The following is a 17,491-nucleotide window of genomic DNA, read 5'->3' on the forward strand; positions in this document are numbered from 1 at the left end:
ACAACATGGGACCTTTGTGTTTGGCTTCTTTCACTTAGCATGATGTTTTCAAGGTACATCCATGTTTTAGCGTGTATCAGGTACCTCATTCCTTTTTTCTAGCGAAATAATATCCATTTCATGGATATACCACATTCTGTTTATCCATTCATCAATTGATGGACATTTGGGTGCTTTCCCATTTTGGCTATCATGAATAATGCTGCTAAGAACATTCGTGTACAAGTTTTTGTGTGGACATATGTTTTCTGTTCTCTTGGTATATACCTAGGAGTTGGAATTGCTGGGTCATGTGGTAACCTTCAGTTTTCTTATTCAAATGCAAGAACAACTTAATTTCTTGATAGCTTATCTTTTCCCGATTAAACAATAATGAATATATGCAAGTTATAAATATATGAACATTATAGAGATATCTAGTATAGAAAATGAAAGTTCACCATATCACCCTGAGTTAACCGCTGGTAGCAGTTTTGTGTACATCCCTTCAGATATTTGCCCCTAAGTGTATGCTAACATTTATCATTAATGTGGTTTTTAAAAATGGTGTCCTATACATATACTATTTAGCAATTTATGAAGAAAGCTTTTAAGTATGCCATAGTAAGTTTCACATCTTTCCCAGTTGGCTAAATGGAACGATCAACAACAAACACACCCCAGCCCACAAGCTGGTTCTGGGTCAGAGGGCGTATTTGTGTGGCCTGCGATATCCGCTGTGGCCACTTCTGTCTGGCTTGGCTTGAGTGAAGGTCCAGGACTCAGAGTGGCAGTCCTATGTTTGAGCCGGATATGCTCTTTAAGATGTGTTACAGATCAGGCAACCAAATGTCCCATCCAGTTTAGCCCTGCTGTCCCAGTGAAATGACTGATTCTGTCCCTGATACTCTCAAAAGTGAGACATTTATGTCACCTAGTTCTAGACCATCCATGATACTGTTCTATGAGATGGTTTTATTTGCCTCAGACATTCCTGCATCAAACAATGGGTCTCACTTTTCTGCTGTCCATTATCCATCAGCGTGGAAGAGAGGAAGAAATTGGAATTTGTAAGGCTCATAGACACAGCCATAGGAACTGCCTTTTTGGGAAGAACAGCTGCTTTCACTTACCCCAAAGCCCTTTACCCCAGCACTGTTTGACTCTTTGCTTTTATACGTACAGGTCCTACCAGACATACTATTCTATTCTGAAGGGCTGGCTGCTTTCTTTGTTTCTCACTCAGGTACCCCCCAGAGAGTTAATGGCAAGGTGAAAGGGAAGGTCTTTGTGGGGAACAGCCAAGTTCCCACTGTCTTTGAGAACACCGACCTCCACTCTTACGTGGTAATGAACCATGGGCGCTCCTACACAGCCATCAGCACCATTCCTGAGACCATCGGGTACTCTCTGCTTCCTCTGGCCCCTATTGGAGGCATCATTGGATGGATGTTTGCCGTGGAGCAAGATGGATTCAAGAATGGGTTCAGCATCACAGGTAACTGACATCAGACCTTAAAATTAATGGGCTGGGGTGAATGGAAAGGGAAATCCATGTCTGCAAATAACTTACCAATAAGCATTTTGTGGCTCTGGAAATAAGGTGTTGAGGTAAACTTATCAAGAAGTTTTTCAATTAATATACATTAACTAAGACTGTCTAGAATTGCATTTTGATCAGGGAGCGATTTCAGGGTGGAGATTTAGATTTAGGCAGAGCAAATGATGTTTGCTCCTATATCCTCACAACCCAAAGTACGGAGCTCCTTCTGTTTATCCAGCCTGCCTCCAAATTCCCAACTAATCTGAAACTGATATTTGACATTTCCTCAGTATCTGCTTGGAGAAAAGGAACCTGTCATTTCTAGCTGGTAAATTCAGCCTGATAAACATAATCCTCATGAGTCTTAGGAAACCTGAGTTTCCTTGGAGCTGCTCAGAGACCGTGTCCCGTCGGGGAACGTTCAGTCTTTAGGGGACATGTGGGCAGGTTGTCGGTGGGCGGGAGCGGAGGAGATGCTTCCTTGGAGCTGTGGTGGCCTCTCCCATGCTGTGCCGAGGCTGGCCCCGCTGTGCTGGAGGCCCTTTCCCGGAACTGCTTGGGTGGAGGAGCCTGCATCCTTGATCCCTGGCCGCTCCCAGGACCTGGAGCCTGCTGTTCTGGGGCACAGGTACATAGCCACTGCCTCTGACTACCTAGACCTGCCTTCTCCAACACGCCTAGCCTCACTGGAGCTTCAGCCACGGCTTTATCGTGAAAACACTGCTGAGGGCAGGGTCTGTGGGCTTTGCATAGACACCCCTCCCAAAGTTACAGAGCATAAATACCTAACTTCCTGAAATGTGGACGTTTTAAGAAAGGAGAGGATGTATATTTGAAAAGGGTATAAGATACCTTATTTATGGCCCAGTGTTTTTTCTCCCTTTCCCACAGGCATGTGTACCCTGAGTAGCATAACGATGTTCGGGCTCTCTTGCAAACACATGCTCTTCCCTTTGCAGACGTAGTTGAGCTTTGTGGCCAGATCCACAGGTCCTACTCCTTGGCTGGCTGCACAGCATTTCATATGGGTGTTGCCTTGACTATGGGTTGACTTAAATGGATGGTCCTTTGTAACTTACATCAACTTCAGGGAGGCTGAGGGAGTCTTTACAAATTCCCTACAACAGTGAATCTTTGTTACTACAATGGTCCTTCTTAACTGCCCCTGTGTTATCAGCTGGATATCTGCCTGGGACCTGGGGGCTATAAAGCAGGAGTTGTCCAACTTTTTCTGCAAAGGGCCAGTTAGTAAATATTTTAAGCTTTGCCTAAATGTTTTAGGCTATTCGGGCTCTGTTGCAGCTACAGTAAGTCCCCTACATACGAACCTTCAAGTCGCGAACTTTCAAAGATGCGAACCTACGTTTGCATGTCCAATCACGTAAGTTAGTTCACGTGTCTGGCGTACATTGTCACGTGAGTGCATCCTCTACAAGTGGTTGTGCTTTTGTGTACTTCACTGTACAGTACTGTATAGAGTACGGTAGTACAGTATCTTCATTTCAAGCCCAGGATGTCTGGAAGCAAGTGTAAAAGCAGCGGTGATGTAGCTGGTACTACTGTACTTTTAAAGGTACTGTACTGTAAGATTAAAAATGTTTTCTTTATTTTTGTGTTTGTTTTTTATGTATTATTGGTGTGAAAAGTATTATAAACCTATTACAGTACAGTCCTAGATAGCCGACTGTGTTAGTTGGGTACCTAGGCTAACTTTGTTGGACTTACGAACAAATTGGACTTAAAGCATGTGCTCTCGGAACAGAACTCATCCGTATGTAGGGGACTGTCTTCAACTTTGTCGTCGTCGAGCGAAAGCACCAAAGATAATATGCAAATGAATGATCATGTCTGTGTTGGAATGAAATTATTCACGGGCACTGAAATGTAAATTTCATATACTTCTCACGTATCGTGAAATAGCTGCCAGCTGTGCTATCGGGAGTCTGCAAAGGTGGCAAAGGGAGGAAGCTGGAAGAAGGGGGGGTATTTTTTCCTGCTTGTCGGGAGCTGCTTCCCTGCCCAGACCAAGGGGAGGTCCTGAGCCAGGACCTTAGTATGTGCTGCTAGGATGGTTTCTGGGCCTGGTGATAGTTTGCCCTGAACAACTGGCCCATCCTGACCAGGGCTTAGCTGTTACAGTAGTCATTCCCACAGCCGACGTCCTGGAGCGCTTGATGTTTGGCAGAGGACGTTTTAACGTACGTGTCTAATTTCCACAAGACAGATTGTATCCCTTTTTCATCATCAGGAAATGGAGGCTCCGTGGGGTTAAGTAACTTGTTCAAGCTCACCCAACCAGTACCCAGTACAGCTGGGGGTCCAACTCCTATCCCCTGCTTTTTCCAGCCCAAGCCATGAGCCCACCCGTCTCAGATGCTGGTTTGCAGCTGGCAAGCAGCTTCTGTTTCTTGCGCGTGACTCAGTTGGGCCATATGGATGTCCCAGCTCCGTCCTTGGTGTCAACAGCCCCATTTCTACTAACCAGACTAAAGCATCTGCAGAGGAGGTGTGAGCCCGTCCCCACAGTGAGCCCAGGGTGGGCATGAGGGTGGCTTCCTTGACAGCAACGTGACAGACTGACCTTGCTTTGCAGGGGGCGAATTCACCCGCCAGGCTGAGGTGACCTTTGTGGGGCACCCGGGCAAGTTGTTCATTAAGCAGCAGTTCAGCGGTATCGATGAGCACGGACACCTGACCATCGACACGGAGCTGGAGGGCCGAGTGCCGCAGATCGCCTTCGGCTCCTCGGTGCACATCGAGCCCTACACGGAGCTCTACCACTACTCCCACCAGGGTGAGCCTCAGCGCCGCGTCCCGGGGCAGCGCCACGTCCCGGGGCAGCGCCACGTCCCGGGGCAACGCCACCCACAGGCTCCAGCCCTGAGCTCATGCTATCTCCTGGCCTTCGGAGAGGAAAGTGCAGGGGGTACCTTATACAAATCACCTTTTCTCTAATAGAGATCGTGCACACTCATTGGAGAGAATTTAGGGCAGAAAAGAAAATAAGCATCACTTACAGATGTAAAACCAGGACACAATTATTATTAGATTAAGTGTATTTCCTTTCAGCCTTTTCCTTCCATATAAAAAATATCCCAACATATGTATATATACCAACACAAATAATATTCCAACGTAAAATCTCATCATATTATATAATTTCAAAATAATATAATTTTATTATAATATACATCTGTATGTACTTTTTAAATTTCAAATTTACAGAAAAGTTGAAAATAGCAGTTTCCACATATCCTTTACCCAGCCTCACCAGTTGTTAACATTTTGCTACATTTACTTTATCTTTCTCTCTCACATACATACATATATATATGGGGTTTTTTGGAGAGTAAGCGGTAGGCACCATGATCCTTCATTCCCTAAATATTTCACGTGTTCTTCCTAAGGACAAGCACGTCCTCTCACACGGTCCCAGTACACTCATCAAAATCAGGAAATTTAACATTGATGCAATACTACTGTATACTCTCCAGTCAAGTATATAGTTTCTATTTACATAATTTCAGTCATACCACATTATTGTATCTTCACTTTTCCAGTTAGCGTCAAATTATGAATACTTGATAGTTTCATTAAATAGGCTTTGCAAACACTTTTTAATGAATCTCTACCATTCTATTGTATGGCTATCAATGTAAACCATTCTCTTTTCTAAAACTTAGGTTATTTCCACTTTTTCCTTCTCATAATGAGTTGAAATAATCATCTTCATCATAAATCTTGACCACATTCCTGATTCTTTTCTGACCGAATTCCTAGAAATAGAAGTGCCAAGTCAAACAATGGAGACTCTTTAAAGGCTCTTATTAAATGGCCATCCAGAAAGGTTGTACCCATTACCATGGCTCTGTGGCTTGCTTCGGCTCTCCTGGGGAAAACGAGTGGGTGAGTAGGAGGTGCAAGGAGCCGTGGCACCCCGGTCTGCAAGTCAGGCTATGAGCAGATGGTGTTTCTGACAGCCTGGCACGTGGGAGCTGGACAGAAGGCAACTTACACTAATCTTTTATGTATCCTCTGGCTTTGATTATGAACTACAGCAGAGCACACAGATGTGAAGAGTCTTTTATACTTTTTTTAAAATAGGAAGTTGAGATTTTCATTGTATGGGTGAAAAGCGAGCTGTCTTCTAAGTGGGGAAGACTGTTTCCCTTCTCTATTGAGATTTGCTCACAGCTCTATGGAAATTGGCTACTGAAACCTATTAGTGTCTCATTTTTATATATCAGAGAACCGTTTAATCTAGGGTTATTTATAGCAGCTTCTATTTATTGAATCCTAAGTGAGATAACCCATATAAAGCAGTTAGCACTCTGCTGGTCGTGTGATAAATGCTCCATAAATGGTAGTGTGTCTTAATAAGAGTATTAGCCTGCTTGATTCCAGAAATTTTACATACATTATCTCATCCTCACCCCAACCCATGTCGGAAAGGAAACAGAGGGTAAAGAAGTTAGTAACTGGTCTATGAGCACACATCTTGTGAGCGAAGGGGCAAGGTGTGAATTCAGGTGTTTCTCCCTCCAAGCCCGTGCTCCTTCCATCAGACCTTAAACTCTGGGTTGGTCCTGGGTGACTTAGGAACTTATAGAGAAGCACCTGATGAGAAAAAGCAGTAACTATTCCTAATGCAAATAACATCAATAATAGTATGGGAAATCTAGGTGGCAGAATGAGTCCCAATGCTGAAATAAATAGTTTTATTTATGCTGTTCCGTCCGATCTCTCTTCTGGTAGCAGTGTGGGCAGATAATACTGCTGTTGGTTTTAGAGCCCTTGACTAAGCCTCTCGTATCCTCAAGATCTCTCCTTTGTGTCCCTGCTTCCCTCCTGCGTCCAGTGATCACATCATCCTCCAGCCGGGAGTACACAGTGACGGAACCCGAGCGGGACGGCGCTGCCCCTTCTCACGTCCACACTTACCAGTGGCGCCAGACCATCACCTTCCAGGAGTGCGTCCACGACAACTCCCGGCCAGCCCTGCCCAGAACCCAGCAGCTCTCGGTGGACAGCGTGTTTGTCCTGTACAACCAGGAGGAGAGGATCTTGCGCTATGCTCTGAGCAACTCTATCGGTCCTGTGAGGGGTAAGAGGTGGCAGCTCAGGCTGGGCGTTGCGTGTGTCTGCCTGCACGGCTCTCTCGGTGCTTCTGACGTGTTGTTTTTCGTCTCTTACTCTCAGTAAGAAGAAGAAAGTTATGCTGAAATAGCTCCCGACAGAAATAAACGTCTTTTCATTTATGATTCTTAGAAAACCTATCCGTCTCTGTTCTGCTAATCTAAGGCCTCCTCATTATTCCATTTGAGAAGAATGATAATCTTTGAGTTACCTTAAAGAGTAGACCATCCAAGGGCTGCAGCTGCCTATGGCCGGGCATTGATTTTTATTTTATTTTTTAGTCTTTTCCATTATGATTTATTGCAGGATGTTGACTACAGTTCCCTGTGCTATACAGCAGGACCTTGTTGCTTATCCATTCTATATATAACAGTTTGCATCTTCGAACCCCAAACTCCCAATCCATCCCTGTCCTTCCCCCACACCCTTGGCAACCACAAGTCTGTTCTCTATGTCTGTGAGTCTATTTCTGTTTCCTAGATAAGTTCATTTGTTGTTGTTTCCGTGTCATAGGTTGTTTCCATGTCTTGGCCATTGTGAATAGTGCTGCTAGGGGTGCATGTATCTTTTTGAATTGTCTGGATATATGCCCAGGAGTAGGATTGCTGGACCATATGGTAGTTCTACTTTTAGTTTTTTGAGGAACCTCCATACTGTTCTCCATAGTGGCTGTATCAATTTACATTCCCACCAACAGTGTAAGAGGGTTCCCTTTTCTCCACACCCTCTCCAGCTTTTGTTATTTGTAGACTTAATGATGGCCCTTCTGACCGGGGTGAGGTGGTACCTCTTTGTAGTTTTGATTTGCATTTCTCTAATAATTAGCGATGTTGAGCATCTTTTCATGTGCCTATTGATGGCCAGGCATTTAAAACACTCTGATACTCACTGTGTGCTCAGGGCCTGGGGAAATCCAAATCAAATGTGCTAAAAGTCAGGCACGGAGCCTACAACGAGCTTTCTGCCCGGGGACGGCACATTGCGAGAGGTGGGATCTAGTCTGGGGGTGCTTCTGGCTGCGTGGAAGGAGCTGGAGCTAGTGGGACAGCCCAGTGTCAGGTCTCACGTCATCCAAATCTTTAAGCCCTAGGGGTTCTGTATATTTGGGGTCTAGGTGTGAAGGTCTTTCTCTTTTTCAGTTATTTTTGATTCTCCCTCTGTACCCAGGTCACTTCTCCAGCTAGTCGGGTTTGTCCTCAGCTCCATAAAGCAGAAGGAGGGCAGGTGTCTGTCTCCCTCCTTTGACAGTTGTAGCTCCAGGCATCAGGGGTTGGCGTATTTTTTCTTAAAAGGCCAGACAGTATCAATAAATATTTCAGGCTTTGCCAGCCGTGCAGTCTCTCTCAGTTCTGTGACTGTAGCACAAAAGCAGCCATAGACCGTATATGTAAGTGAATGGGTGTGGCTGGTTTCCAGTAAAACTTTATTTACAAAAACAGACAAAAGTCCAAAGGGATGTAGTTTGCTGATCCCGCCTCAGGTGACCCCCAGGTGACTCAGGAGTCGATGGGTTTCCTGGTCATCAGTCCTGCCTTACTTTCTGGAGTTTCTGGAGGAATAAGGGTTTCTGAATGCTCACTGGGTTTCAATGTCTCTGCCTTCACAGACGGCTCCCCTGATGCGCTTCAGAATCCTTGCTACATCGGCACCCATGGGTGTGACACCAATGCAGCTTGTCGCCCCGGCCCCGGGACCCAGTTCACCTGCGAGTGCTCCATCGGCTTCCGGGGAGACGGACAGACCTGCTACGGTACAGCCGTCCGCTCTGACTTGGTGGTCGTGGGCAGCGGGGTGGGGGGCTGCGGAAACAGATCCTGTACAGCAGAGGGGCGAGGGAGAGGCAGCACCGGTGAGATAAACACTGATGGTCACGCTGAGTTGTTGAAGCCCCACGCTCAGTGTTCCCTCCGTGATGTTAGGGGTCCTGGCCCTTCCTTCACCTGGTCAGATGCCCTGACTCTAAGCAGCAGAGTAGAATTTATAAGGCCACACTCCCCTTCACGTCGAGAATACATGGGCTTAAAGGAAGGGCAAGTCAGCGCTGTTTATTAACACACATAATATGACTACACCTGTGAGGTACCCAGGCATTGTTGTGTTAGGTGCTTCACAAACACTAACTGATTTAATTCAGCAACTCGAACGTGATAGATTCTTTCATTTCTGTCTTTTAAAAATTATTTTTAATTGTGGTAAAATGCACATAATATAAAATTGATCATTCTAACTATTTTTAAGTGTAAGGTTCAGCAGCATTAAGTACATCTACATTGTTGTGTGACCATCACCACCATCCATCTCCAGAACTCTTTTCATTTGCAAAACTGAAACTCTATTCCCATTAAATAACAACTTCCCGTCCCTCCCCTCCACCACCAGCCCCTGGCAACCACCATTCTATAATACTTTCTACAAATCTGATGATTCTAGGTAACTCATGTAAGTGGAATCATACAGTATTTGTCCTTTTGTGTATCCGGCTTATTTCACTTAGCATAGTGGCCCCAAGGTTCATCCATGTTGTAGCCTGGGTCAGAATTTCCTTTCTTTTGAAGGCTGCGAAATGTTCCATTGTATACACATACTCCTTCTTCTTTTTAATCCATTCATTTGTCTATAGGCACTTGGGTTGCTTCAATTCTTTGGCTGTTTTGAACTATGCTGCTATGAACATGGGGTACAAATATCTGTTTGAGACCCTGCTTTCAACTCTTTTGGGGATATACCCAGAAGTGGAGTTGCTGGGTCACATCAATTCTGTGTGTGATTTTTTTGAAGAACCGTCATATTGTCTTCCCCAGCAGCTGCACCATTTTATATCCCATCACCAGTGCACAAGGGCTGCAATTTCTCCGCATTCTTGCCAACACTTGTTTTGTTTTTTGGATAGCGGCCATCCTAATGGGTGGGAGGTCTATTCCTGTTTTTACAGATGAGCCGGGGACATTGGAACATTGGACCTTGAGTCTCTGACTCAAGTGCATATATTATATTGTCTTCATTGTACTTATCTTATTACTTATAATTTCACTTTAAATACTTTCATGTAGACAGCTTGATATTTATGTTTGTTACTAAATTTTAATCCACCACCAAAAGGCAGTTAGTTGACTCCTGACTCAGTGAAGAGTCCATACAGCAGAGGCAACTAGGGTAAGAATGTCAAAGCTTCCTAAACCCACCACAGGGGCTCACCAACAAATGTAAGGAGTGCTAGAAGTAAGCTTCCCTAGTGAAATGGGTGGTGTGCACATGTCTTTTTGGCCAAAATGATGAGCAGCCCCCTTGAATGACTGGGGCATAAGAATCTGGGGAGCCCAGCAGCCTTGGAATTTGGGAACAATGCCTTGGGTCCGGAATCCATTGAATGCCTCCAGTGAATGGCAGCTTTAGTGTGCTGATTTCACGTGAAGCTTAGCAGATCCTGCTGCTGGGGTATTGCTGCGTTTACTTCAGAGTGAAATTTATGTGAGGTGCTCATTGGAAAGGATGGAGAGCAGGGACTGGGCTTACAGGAACAGCTTGTACAACTGCTTAGCCAGCTTGCTGATGACTTTGTCCGTGTGGTAGAATTCAATCTGAGACTCGCTTCCCTTGTAACATACCACTGGGCAGGGGGACGTAGTTCCTACTCACCTCTGATCATCAGAGTTCCCCAGTGTTTCCCCAAAGAGCCCAACAGTCTTGAATGGCTAAATTGGCTCAGGCCACTTTGAAACTGTGATACTGTGATACTGTGTGTGTGTGAGCAGAGACCTCCCAGGCCGTGGTGATGGTGATGGATACCACGAAGGGATGAGGTGCCCCCATTTCTCCAGCAGAAGCCTATACCTCCTTAGTCTTTATGTAGCTCTGCTTCAGCTTCATAAGCCAACTGAATACAGTAAGTCCCCTACATACAAGCCTTCAAGTTGTGAACCTTCAAAGCTGCAAATGTGCATTCGCATGTCCAGTCACGGAAGTTAGTTCACGTGTCTGGTGTACATTGTCACGTGCGTGCATCCTCTATAAGTGGTTGTGCTTTTGTGTACTTTACTGTACAGTACTGTATAGAGTACAGTAGTACAGTATCTTTATTTCAAGCCCAGATGTCCGGAAGCATGTGTAAAATCAGCGGTATATAGATGATTGTGTTATTTGGGTACCTAGGCTAAGTTTGTTGGACTTACGAACAAGTTGGACTTACAGACGCACTCTCGGAATGGAACTCATTCGTATGTAGAGGAATTACTGTATTAGTAAAACATGGAGCTACCCCAACCTGCTGACCCATAACCTCTGGCTAATTCTGCTTTTGGTGCCTGAGCTTGTGGTGGGACTGCTTGCTTCACTTTCCCAAGGCACAACCAGCCATGCTTTATGGATGGAATCCGTTGCTATCGTGGAAACCCCTCTGATGTGTTGGCCCAGGAAGACAGGTGTTTGTGCACACTTGCTTTTGCCCTGTGATTAGTCCTCATCCTGGCAGATTTGCACCATGGAATGTGGGTATATTCCTAGTCAGGCTACTTTCTGTTCTGGGTCACGAGAATAAGCCTCGTAGTGTTAATGCATTGAGACACCGGGCTGTTGATAGGAAATTGCATTAAGCAGATCACTTCACATATTATTTTGACCTGGAAAGTGCCTCTGAAGAGAATGAGGGTGAGCCTTTGTCATTCAGTGTGTGTAGCATTGATATAATGATAGATGACATTCAAAATAAGGCTGGGCTTGATTAGACACTGCAGAGTGACCCTGCGAGCTAATTTGGAGATTTCCAGTTGAATCACAAGAGCTCTGGTGCCTGACAGAATGACTTCCCTATATTTCTCAGTTGGGAGGCTGTAAGAGAGGGTTTTGCACAATCTCTCATTGAGTAATCTTGAGTGCGCACAAGGCATTTAACAAATAAATCCTGAGACTCTTCTCCAATAAGAGCCTGGTGTTTATGAAAAGGACACATTTTAGAGAAACTTAGAGTTGTTGAAAAGTAGCCACTCTGAAAAAAAGTCAAAAAGGAAGCAGTGATTACAAGAATAATCCAGGATTTTCCTGTTGGGTTAGGGAATGATTTATGTGAAAGGAAACCTCTTCCCAGTGAAGACGTTGACCAGATCATGACTAATAAGAACAATAATCTTCAAGCAGATGTTGTGATCTTTTATAAGGAACCGTTATCACTACTAGTTCACTGTTTCTACTAAAGAATGGATTAGAGTTCTAGCCTCCAATTACAGAAGGGAGGGTTTAAATTAGGCATTAGGGAGAATTTCCAAACTGTAAGGACCGTGAAATAATAGCAGGGAAATGGCTAGGGTTTTGCTCTCAAAGAAAAGGAGTCGCCCAGCTTGGATTTTATGTGTAGACCTGCATGGAGGTGGGGTAGTGCTAGGGGACCATCTCCTCCCTCCTCCCACGGGCCCCCCAGATCCTATTTGCCGTGGTTCTCCAGGTAAGGTGTGCAGGATGAGCATCTGTCCAATCACCTAAGAAGCTTTCTTGAAACACGCGGTTTCCCTTTCCATAAACCTTCTAGGGGTGGAATGAAGCTTGGCAAATTTCCCCTGGTGATTGTGTTCTGTCCCTTTGATTGAAAACTGCTGCTCTGTGCTCTTGTGCTTTGGCAGTTGAGTCTCAGCCGTGGATCCCTTCAGTTTGCACAGTGTGTCCAGACATCTGGGCCTGGAGTGTCCTCTGAGAGCTGTAGTGCAGACACAGTGAAGCAGAATGATCTTTTTCTCCCATGTTGTTGAAGCAGCAGCTGGTGGATGGAGCTGGAAAGTCCACACTTGCTGAATATCCCTCCACCCCCCATCCCAGCTCCAGCTCATTAAGAGGCTGCCTTGGGAGGGGCTTTGTTCTGTAACCTTCTAGCTGTGCCTGGAGCCATCCTCTGGTCTGAGATCTTGTAGCTTTTTTTTTTTTTTTAATTGCAGTATAGTTGATTTGCAGTGTTGTGTTAAGTTCTGCTGTACAGCAAAGTGACTCAGTTATACACATATATACGTTCTTTTTTTTATATTCTTTTTCAATATGGTTTATCACAGGATATTGAATATAGTTCCCTGTGCTATACAGTAGGAACTTGTTGTTTATCCATCCTATATGTAATAGTTTGCCTCTGCTAATCCCAAACTCCCAATCCATCCCTCCCCCTCCCCCTCTCCCCCTTGGTTCTCTATGTCTGTGAGTCTGTTTCTGTTTTGTAGATAGGTTCATCTGTGCCAAATTTGAGATTCCACATATAAGTGATATGAGATCTTGTATCTTAAACATGTCACAGAAACTTACATTGCAGTGTAGTTTCAAAAGCTGAATGCCATTTGGTTTGGGTTTTTTTCTGAGTATAGATCCAACTACGGGGCTGAAGTGGCAAAAATGCCTGTCTTGTGCAATGTAGTCCAAAAAGCCAGCAGGGCTTTTGCCTCACCAGTGAAGAGACCGGCTGGGCTGGCCATCGGAGGCAGAGCACGAGGAAGGTTCACATGATGGAATTGAGGAGGGGCAGCTAAGAGGGGGAGGGGAGTTGTGTGATCTCAGCCACCATGAAATCTTCCTCACATGCGTCTCCAAGAGTTCTAAAAACGCCAGAAGTACCTGTGCGCTCTGAGAGTGAGGTTGGCACAGAAGGATCTTGTGTGACTGTATTTATTTCAATCCATCAGCAGACAGGTAATCCAGGTGATGACAGAGGAGCTTGATTTCTTATCTGGGCCAACCAGCCTTCCTGTAGGGGTAACCACAGACCGGCCCCCAATGCCAGTGGCCATCTGACGGCTATGTTCCTAGAATCGGAACATCCCTGCGGCTGGTAGTGTAGGATAATAATAATCGGTACATTTCTTTTTTTTTTTTTTTAATTCTATTTTTTGTCCGCACCCCACGGCATGCAGGAGCTTAGTTCCCCAACCAGGGATCAAACCCGTGCCCCCTGAATTGGGAGCACAGAGTCTTAACCACCGGACGGCCCGGGAAGTCCCAATAGGTACGTTTCTTGAGCAGGCTAGGCTTACATCCATTTTCTGTAATCTTCCGTAGAACCCCTCAAGATGAATAGTAGCGTGAGTACTCACCAATGGGGAAACTGAGGCAGAGTAGTGAGGCAACTTGCCCAGGACCACACAAGCTGGTAAGGAAAGGAGGCAGGATTTGAACCTAGTTGTGTCCAGCTCCAGAGCATACGTTCCTTTGTTCCAGTCACCCCACGCGATGGCCACAGTATTGTCCTGTGGGAGAGCATCACTCACAATCTTATGAGTTAATGGTTTTCTCTGTTAGTGCGTTAAGCTCAGGATAACATTCCAAGATTCACAATCAGGCTTTAAACGGTCCAACTTTGCTTTGTCACTATCGTTGGAGAAAGGAAATATTTTTGAACAAGAGCATATTTAATTACGTTTTGTAGTTTAGGAACCTTATTCAGAGTCTGGAGACTTGTCTGCACGTCTTTCTAACACGTATTTTTGCCCATCTGATGTCAGTGGGCGCCAGGCTCAGCAACTAACTCCAAAAGGCAGGGCAGGTTGGGCGGGGAGCGGGGAGTACACATTTATTTAGGAGGAGGGCCTTGGGATCACTCTCAAATTATGCACAGAAAAAAAGATTTCTTTAACATCATTTTTAGAATATAAAAATGGGTGTTTTAAAGTGGATCCATTTGCATGCCAAAATGCTTTCTATTTTATTATGTTTAGTGGTGTTTGAAGAGGTTTTTTATTTTTAAAGTCTGCATTCAAACAAAAATTTGGGAGGAATTCCCTGACAGTCCAGTGGGTAAGACTTGGCGCTTACACTGCAGGGGGCCTGGGTTCGATCCCTGGTCGGGGAACTAAGATCCCCCAAGCCGAGCGGCGAGGCCAAAAATAAATAAATAAATAAATAAATCTTAAAAACATTTTTTTTGCTGTAGATATCGACGAATGTTCAGAGCAGCCCTCGGTGTGTGGGAGCCATGCAATCTGCAATAACCACCCAGGGACCTTCCGATGCGAGTGTGTAGAGGGTTACCGGTTTTCAGAGGAGGGAACATGTGTGGGTAAGTTTTGTGGGTGACTTTTCAAAACGAGTAATTCACATGACCTATGTCAGCACCTGTGTGAATGGTATTGCCCCAGGTAGTTATCCTGGCTGAGATGGAAGGTTCCCTGTTCTGTTGGGGAGGACAGCTTACAAAGGTGAATCAGACTTCATTCCTTCCCTCCGACTGCCTGGAGAGTCACAGGTACAAGAAATAAGCAGTGTTGTCTGTCTACACTGGTAATATCCTTCCCTTCTTATAAAATTCCTTTTAACTCTTTTCATTATTCTTTTAATAGCTATTCAAACAATTAGACATGTTTCTCCTTATAATTAGTGGCCTTGGGATTCACGTGGAGGGAACACCTTATAGGCATTTGTGTCATTACCTGCCTTAGATTGAATTCTTCCTGATTTACATCTAAAACTCCATTCGGAGCTTTTCTATTTATGGATTTCCATTTCACAAGCCACAAGTACTAGCATAACTTCCTAGCCTATCCAAGTTAGAAGTTAAGGCTATTAATTAGGCTAATTATGCTTTAGGTTGCTGATGATTTTGGTGATGATGGTGACGGGCCAACTCCAAAGAGCCAGATTGTTTAAATTTCCCCACTTTTTCCGACCGCTGCACTTTGACCTGTTGTTTCCAAGAATTTCAAGTTCAAAGGTTCTTGGAGATTTCCAGGTCTGGAGGGCAGCATGCTAAAGGGGCCGTCTGAACTCAACATCTCTTCCCAATTTAAAACAGATTCCTTTTACTGCCTCAGTGAACCATCTCCTTGTGCTTTCCTTGCTGTTTACTAAACCCTAGCATGCTTTCTGTTTGCTCTGTCTTGAAACTCAGATGAGGCCGCCAAGGTCCCGGGGTGAGATGGTGTCTTGAGGGCGGAGGGAACAGGCCGTTCTCATATTTTGAGTGTGACCCAAACATCTGTGAACTGAGAAGCAGCCAGTCCCCTTTGCACAGAGCTGAGATTTCAGCTCTGCTAAAGTTACTTCCATCTTTTTTTTTTTTTTTCCATAGAGAACAACAACTTCTGTGAATTTGGCCTGACTTCCTTCTCTGCTTTTTGAGATGAAGGAGATCCAAAGGTCTATTTTTTGTGGCAACACCATCTACGTTACATTTCGGCTCAAGCTTTGGTGGTGGATCCTTTACCCCTTGGGTGGTGACGTGGACAGTCCTGGGGCAGACGTGTGTGAGGCACGTTGTGTCCTCAGTTTCTGTCTCCAGCCATTCCTGGGATCCACCCTCACGGAAGGGCTAGGGTGTGGTGCAAGACAGGTGGTGGGCAAACGTCTACTCCTAGGCATTTGATTTTGAGGAAGACAACCTCTCTGGGCCTCAGTTCCTCACCTGTAAAATGAGGTGATTAGACTGCATCATGGGCTTCCTGTGTCCCGTGGAGCCCTTGGAGATGCCCCAGGATCTGCCAATGGGGATACAAGGACTATTTCATTTTTCTGTATATCAATTTCTGAGTAAGATTTTGTTTGAGTAATGGATTCCCCCCTCTCAGAAGCAAGTGTGAAAACCACCTGAAGATCATTGAGTTCCACCAAGACCTGGCATCGAGGTTTCCTGATTCTCCCCCTGCCTGTGGCCCCCTGTGCAATTCCATCCCACTTGGCCTTTTGCCTCTTTTAATTGGCTCCTTTGAGGCTCACCTCATAGAGAGATGGCTCACTGGGTGAAACCAAGTCTGCCTGAATGCATTCACACAAAGACTCTGGCTCGTCCCTGGATAATTTAGTGGTCAGTTTCACTGTCCCGGAATTCCTTGTTAAAACTACGTCCTGGGTTGAAGCCCAGGCTGGGATGATGACGTCTGTCAGGTCAGAGCAGGGAAGGGTGAGGAAAGAATCTGGATGGTTTAGGAGGCCGGCTCTGTGTCCTGACAACTGTGAGGGGCTGTGCGCTCATGCAGGGTGTGTGGATGGCCAGAGGTGACTGTCTTTCCATGAGGATGGGTATCCATTAGGGGAGGGGCTGCTTTGTGGATTTCCATCTTTGTCATTTTCTGCAAGCCTGTGACTTTCTCTTTTCCACTGGGTGCAAACTTTTAGTTAATTGGAATGTGCAAAGTATGCTGACACAAAGGGAAAGAGCCTCAGCTGGCCTGCAAATCACCTTTATGTGTAGATACAATTGCCCCCTGTGATACGTGGCCTGGACAGAGCATGGGCAGGTTGGGACCCCGAGTTGTACAGTGCACGGCACCATGCACCTGCCCATCGGTCAGGGCGAACAGGGCTGGGCTTAGGCTAAAGGCTCAGCCTTGCTCACCCAGCGTTCCTGTTCTCCCTCCCTCTCCTGTCACGTTGTTAGGAAAAATTATTGTGAATCATTCATCTTTGTGATCTTATTCTCAGAACTTAAAGTAACTAGAGGCTGTTAAACCACTCCCCTAAAGGCTCTTTATTCCCCGCCCTTTTCTCTCCTTGTAACACGTGGCTTCTGTCCCTCGTTTTGTCCTTCCTTCTTGGCATCACCTCCCTTCTCCGCGTTGTCTCATTTCCTGGCCCCAGCCAGCCTTGCAGGTGTCTCTCGGGGACCAATGTCACATTGGGTGGCAGCATCTCAGGGCAGTTCCTCGGCTCTGCCCGTGCCAGGTCACAGTTCAGGGTTCTCTTCAGAAATGCAGGAGCTAGAAAAGTAAAACCACAACTGACCATGTAATTGTAATTAATTTTTTAAAATTAATTTTTATTGGAGTATAGCTGCTTTACAATGTGTTAGTTTTTGCTGTACAGCAAAGTGAATCAGCTATACGTATACATATATCCCCTCTTTTTTGGATTTCCTTCCCATTTGGGTCACTGCAGAGCACT

At 45.3% G+C, this 17,491-nt stretch overlaps 1 protein-coding gene across 2 annotated transcripts in view; it reads left to right on the forward strand.

Moving 5' to 3' along the window:
* The window catches only part of NID1 (nidogen 1), a 94,768-nt gene that overhangs the window by 36,000 nt on the left and 41,277 nt on the right, over window positions 1–17,491 (forward strand). For both annotated transcript variants that reach the window (XM_036829301.1, XM_036829302.1), the window contains exons 6-10: window positions 1,226–1,477; window positions 4,116–4,316; window positions 6,381–6,626; window positions 8,265–8,408; window positions 14,550–14,675. In XM_036829301.1, coding sequence (XP_036685196.1) covers window positions 1,226–1,477; window positions 4,116–4,316; window positions 6,381–6,626; window positions 8,265–8,408; window positions 14,550–14,675 — 969 coding nt within the window. The remainder of the gene's footprint in view (window positions 1–1,225; window positions 1,478–4,115; window positions 4,317–6,380; window positions 6,627–8,264; window positions 8,409–14,549; window positions 14,676–17,491) is intronic.

This window comes from Balaenoptera musculus, chromosome 16 (genome assembly GCF_009873245.2).
Source record: "Balaenoptera musculus isolate JJ_BM4_2016_0621 chromosome 16, mBalMus1.pri.v3, whole genome shotgun sequence".
NCBI lineage: Eukaryota > Metazoa > Chordata > Mammalia > Artiodactyla > Balaenopteridae > Balaenoptera > Balaenoptera musculus.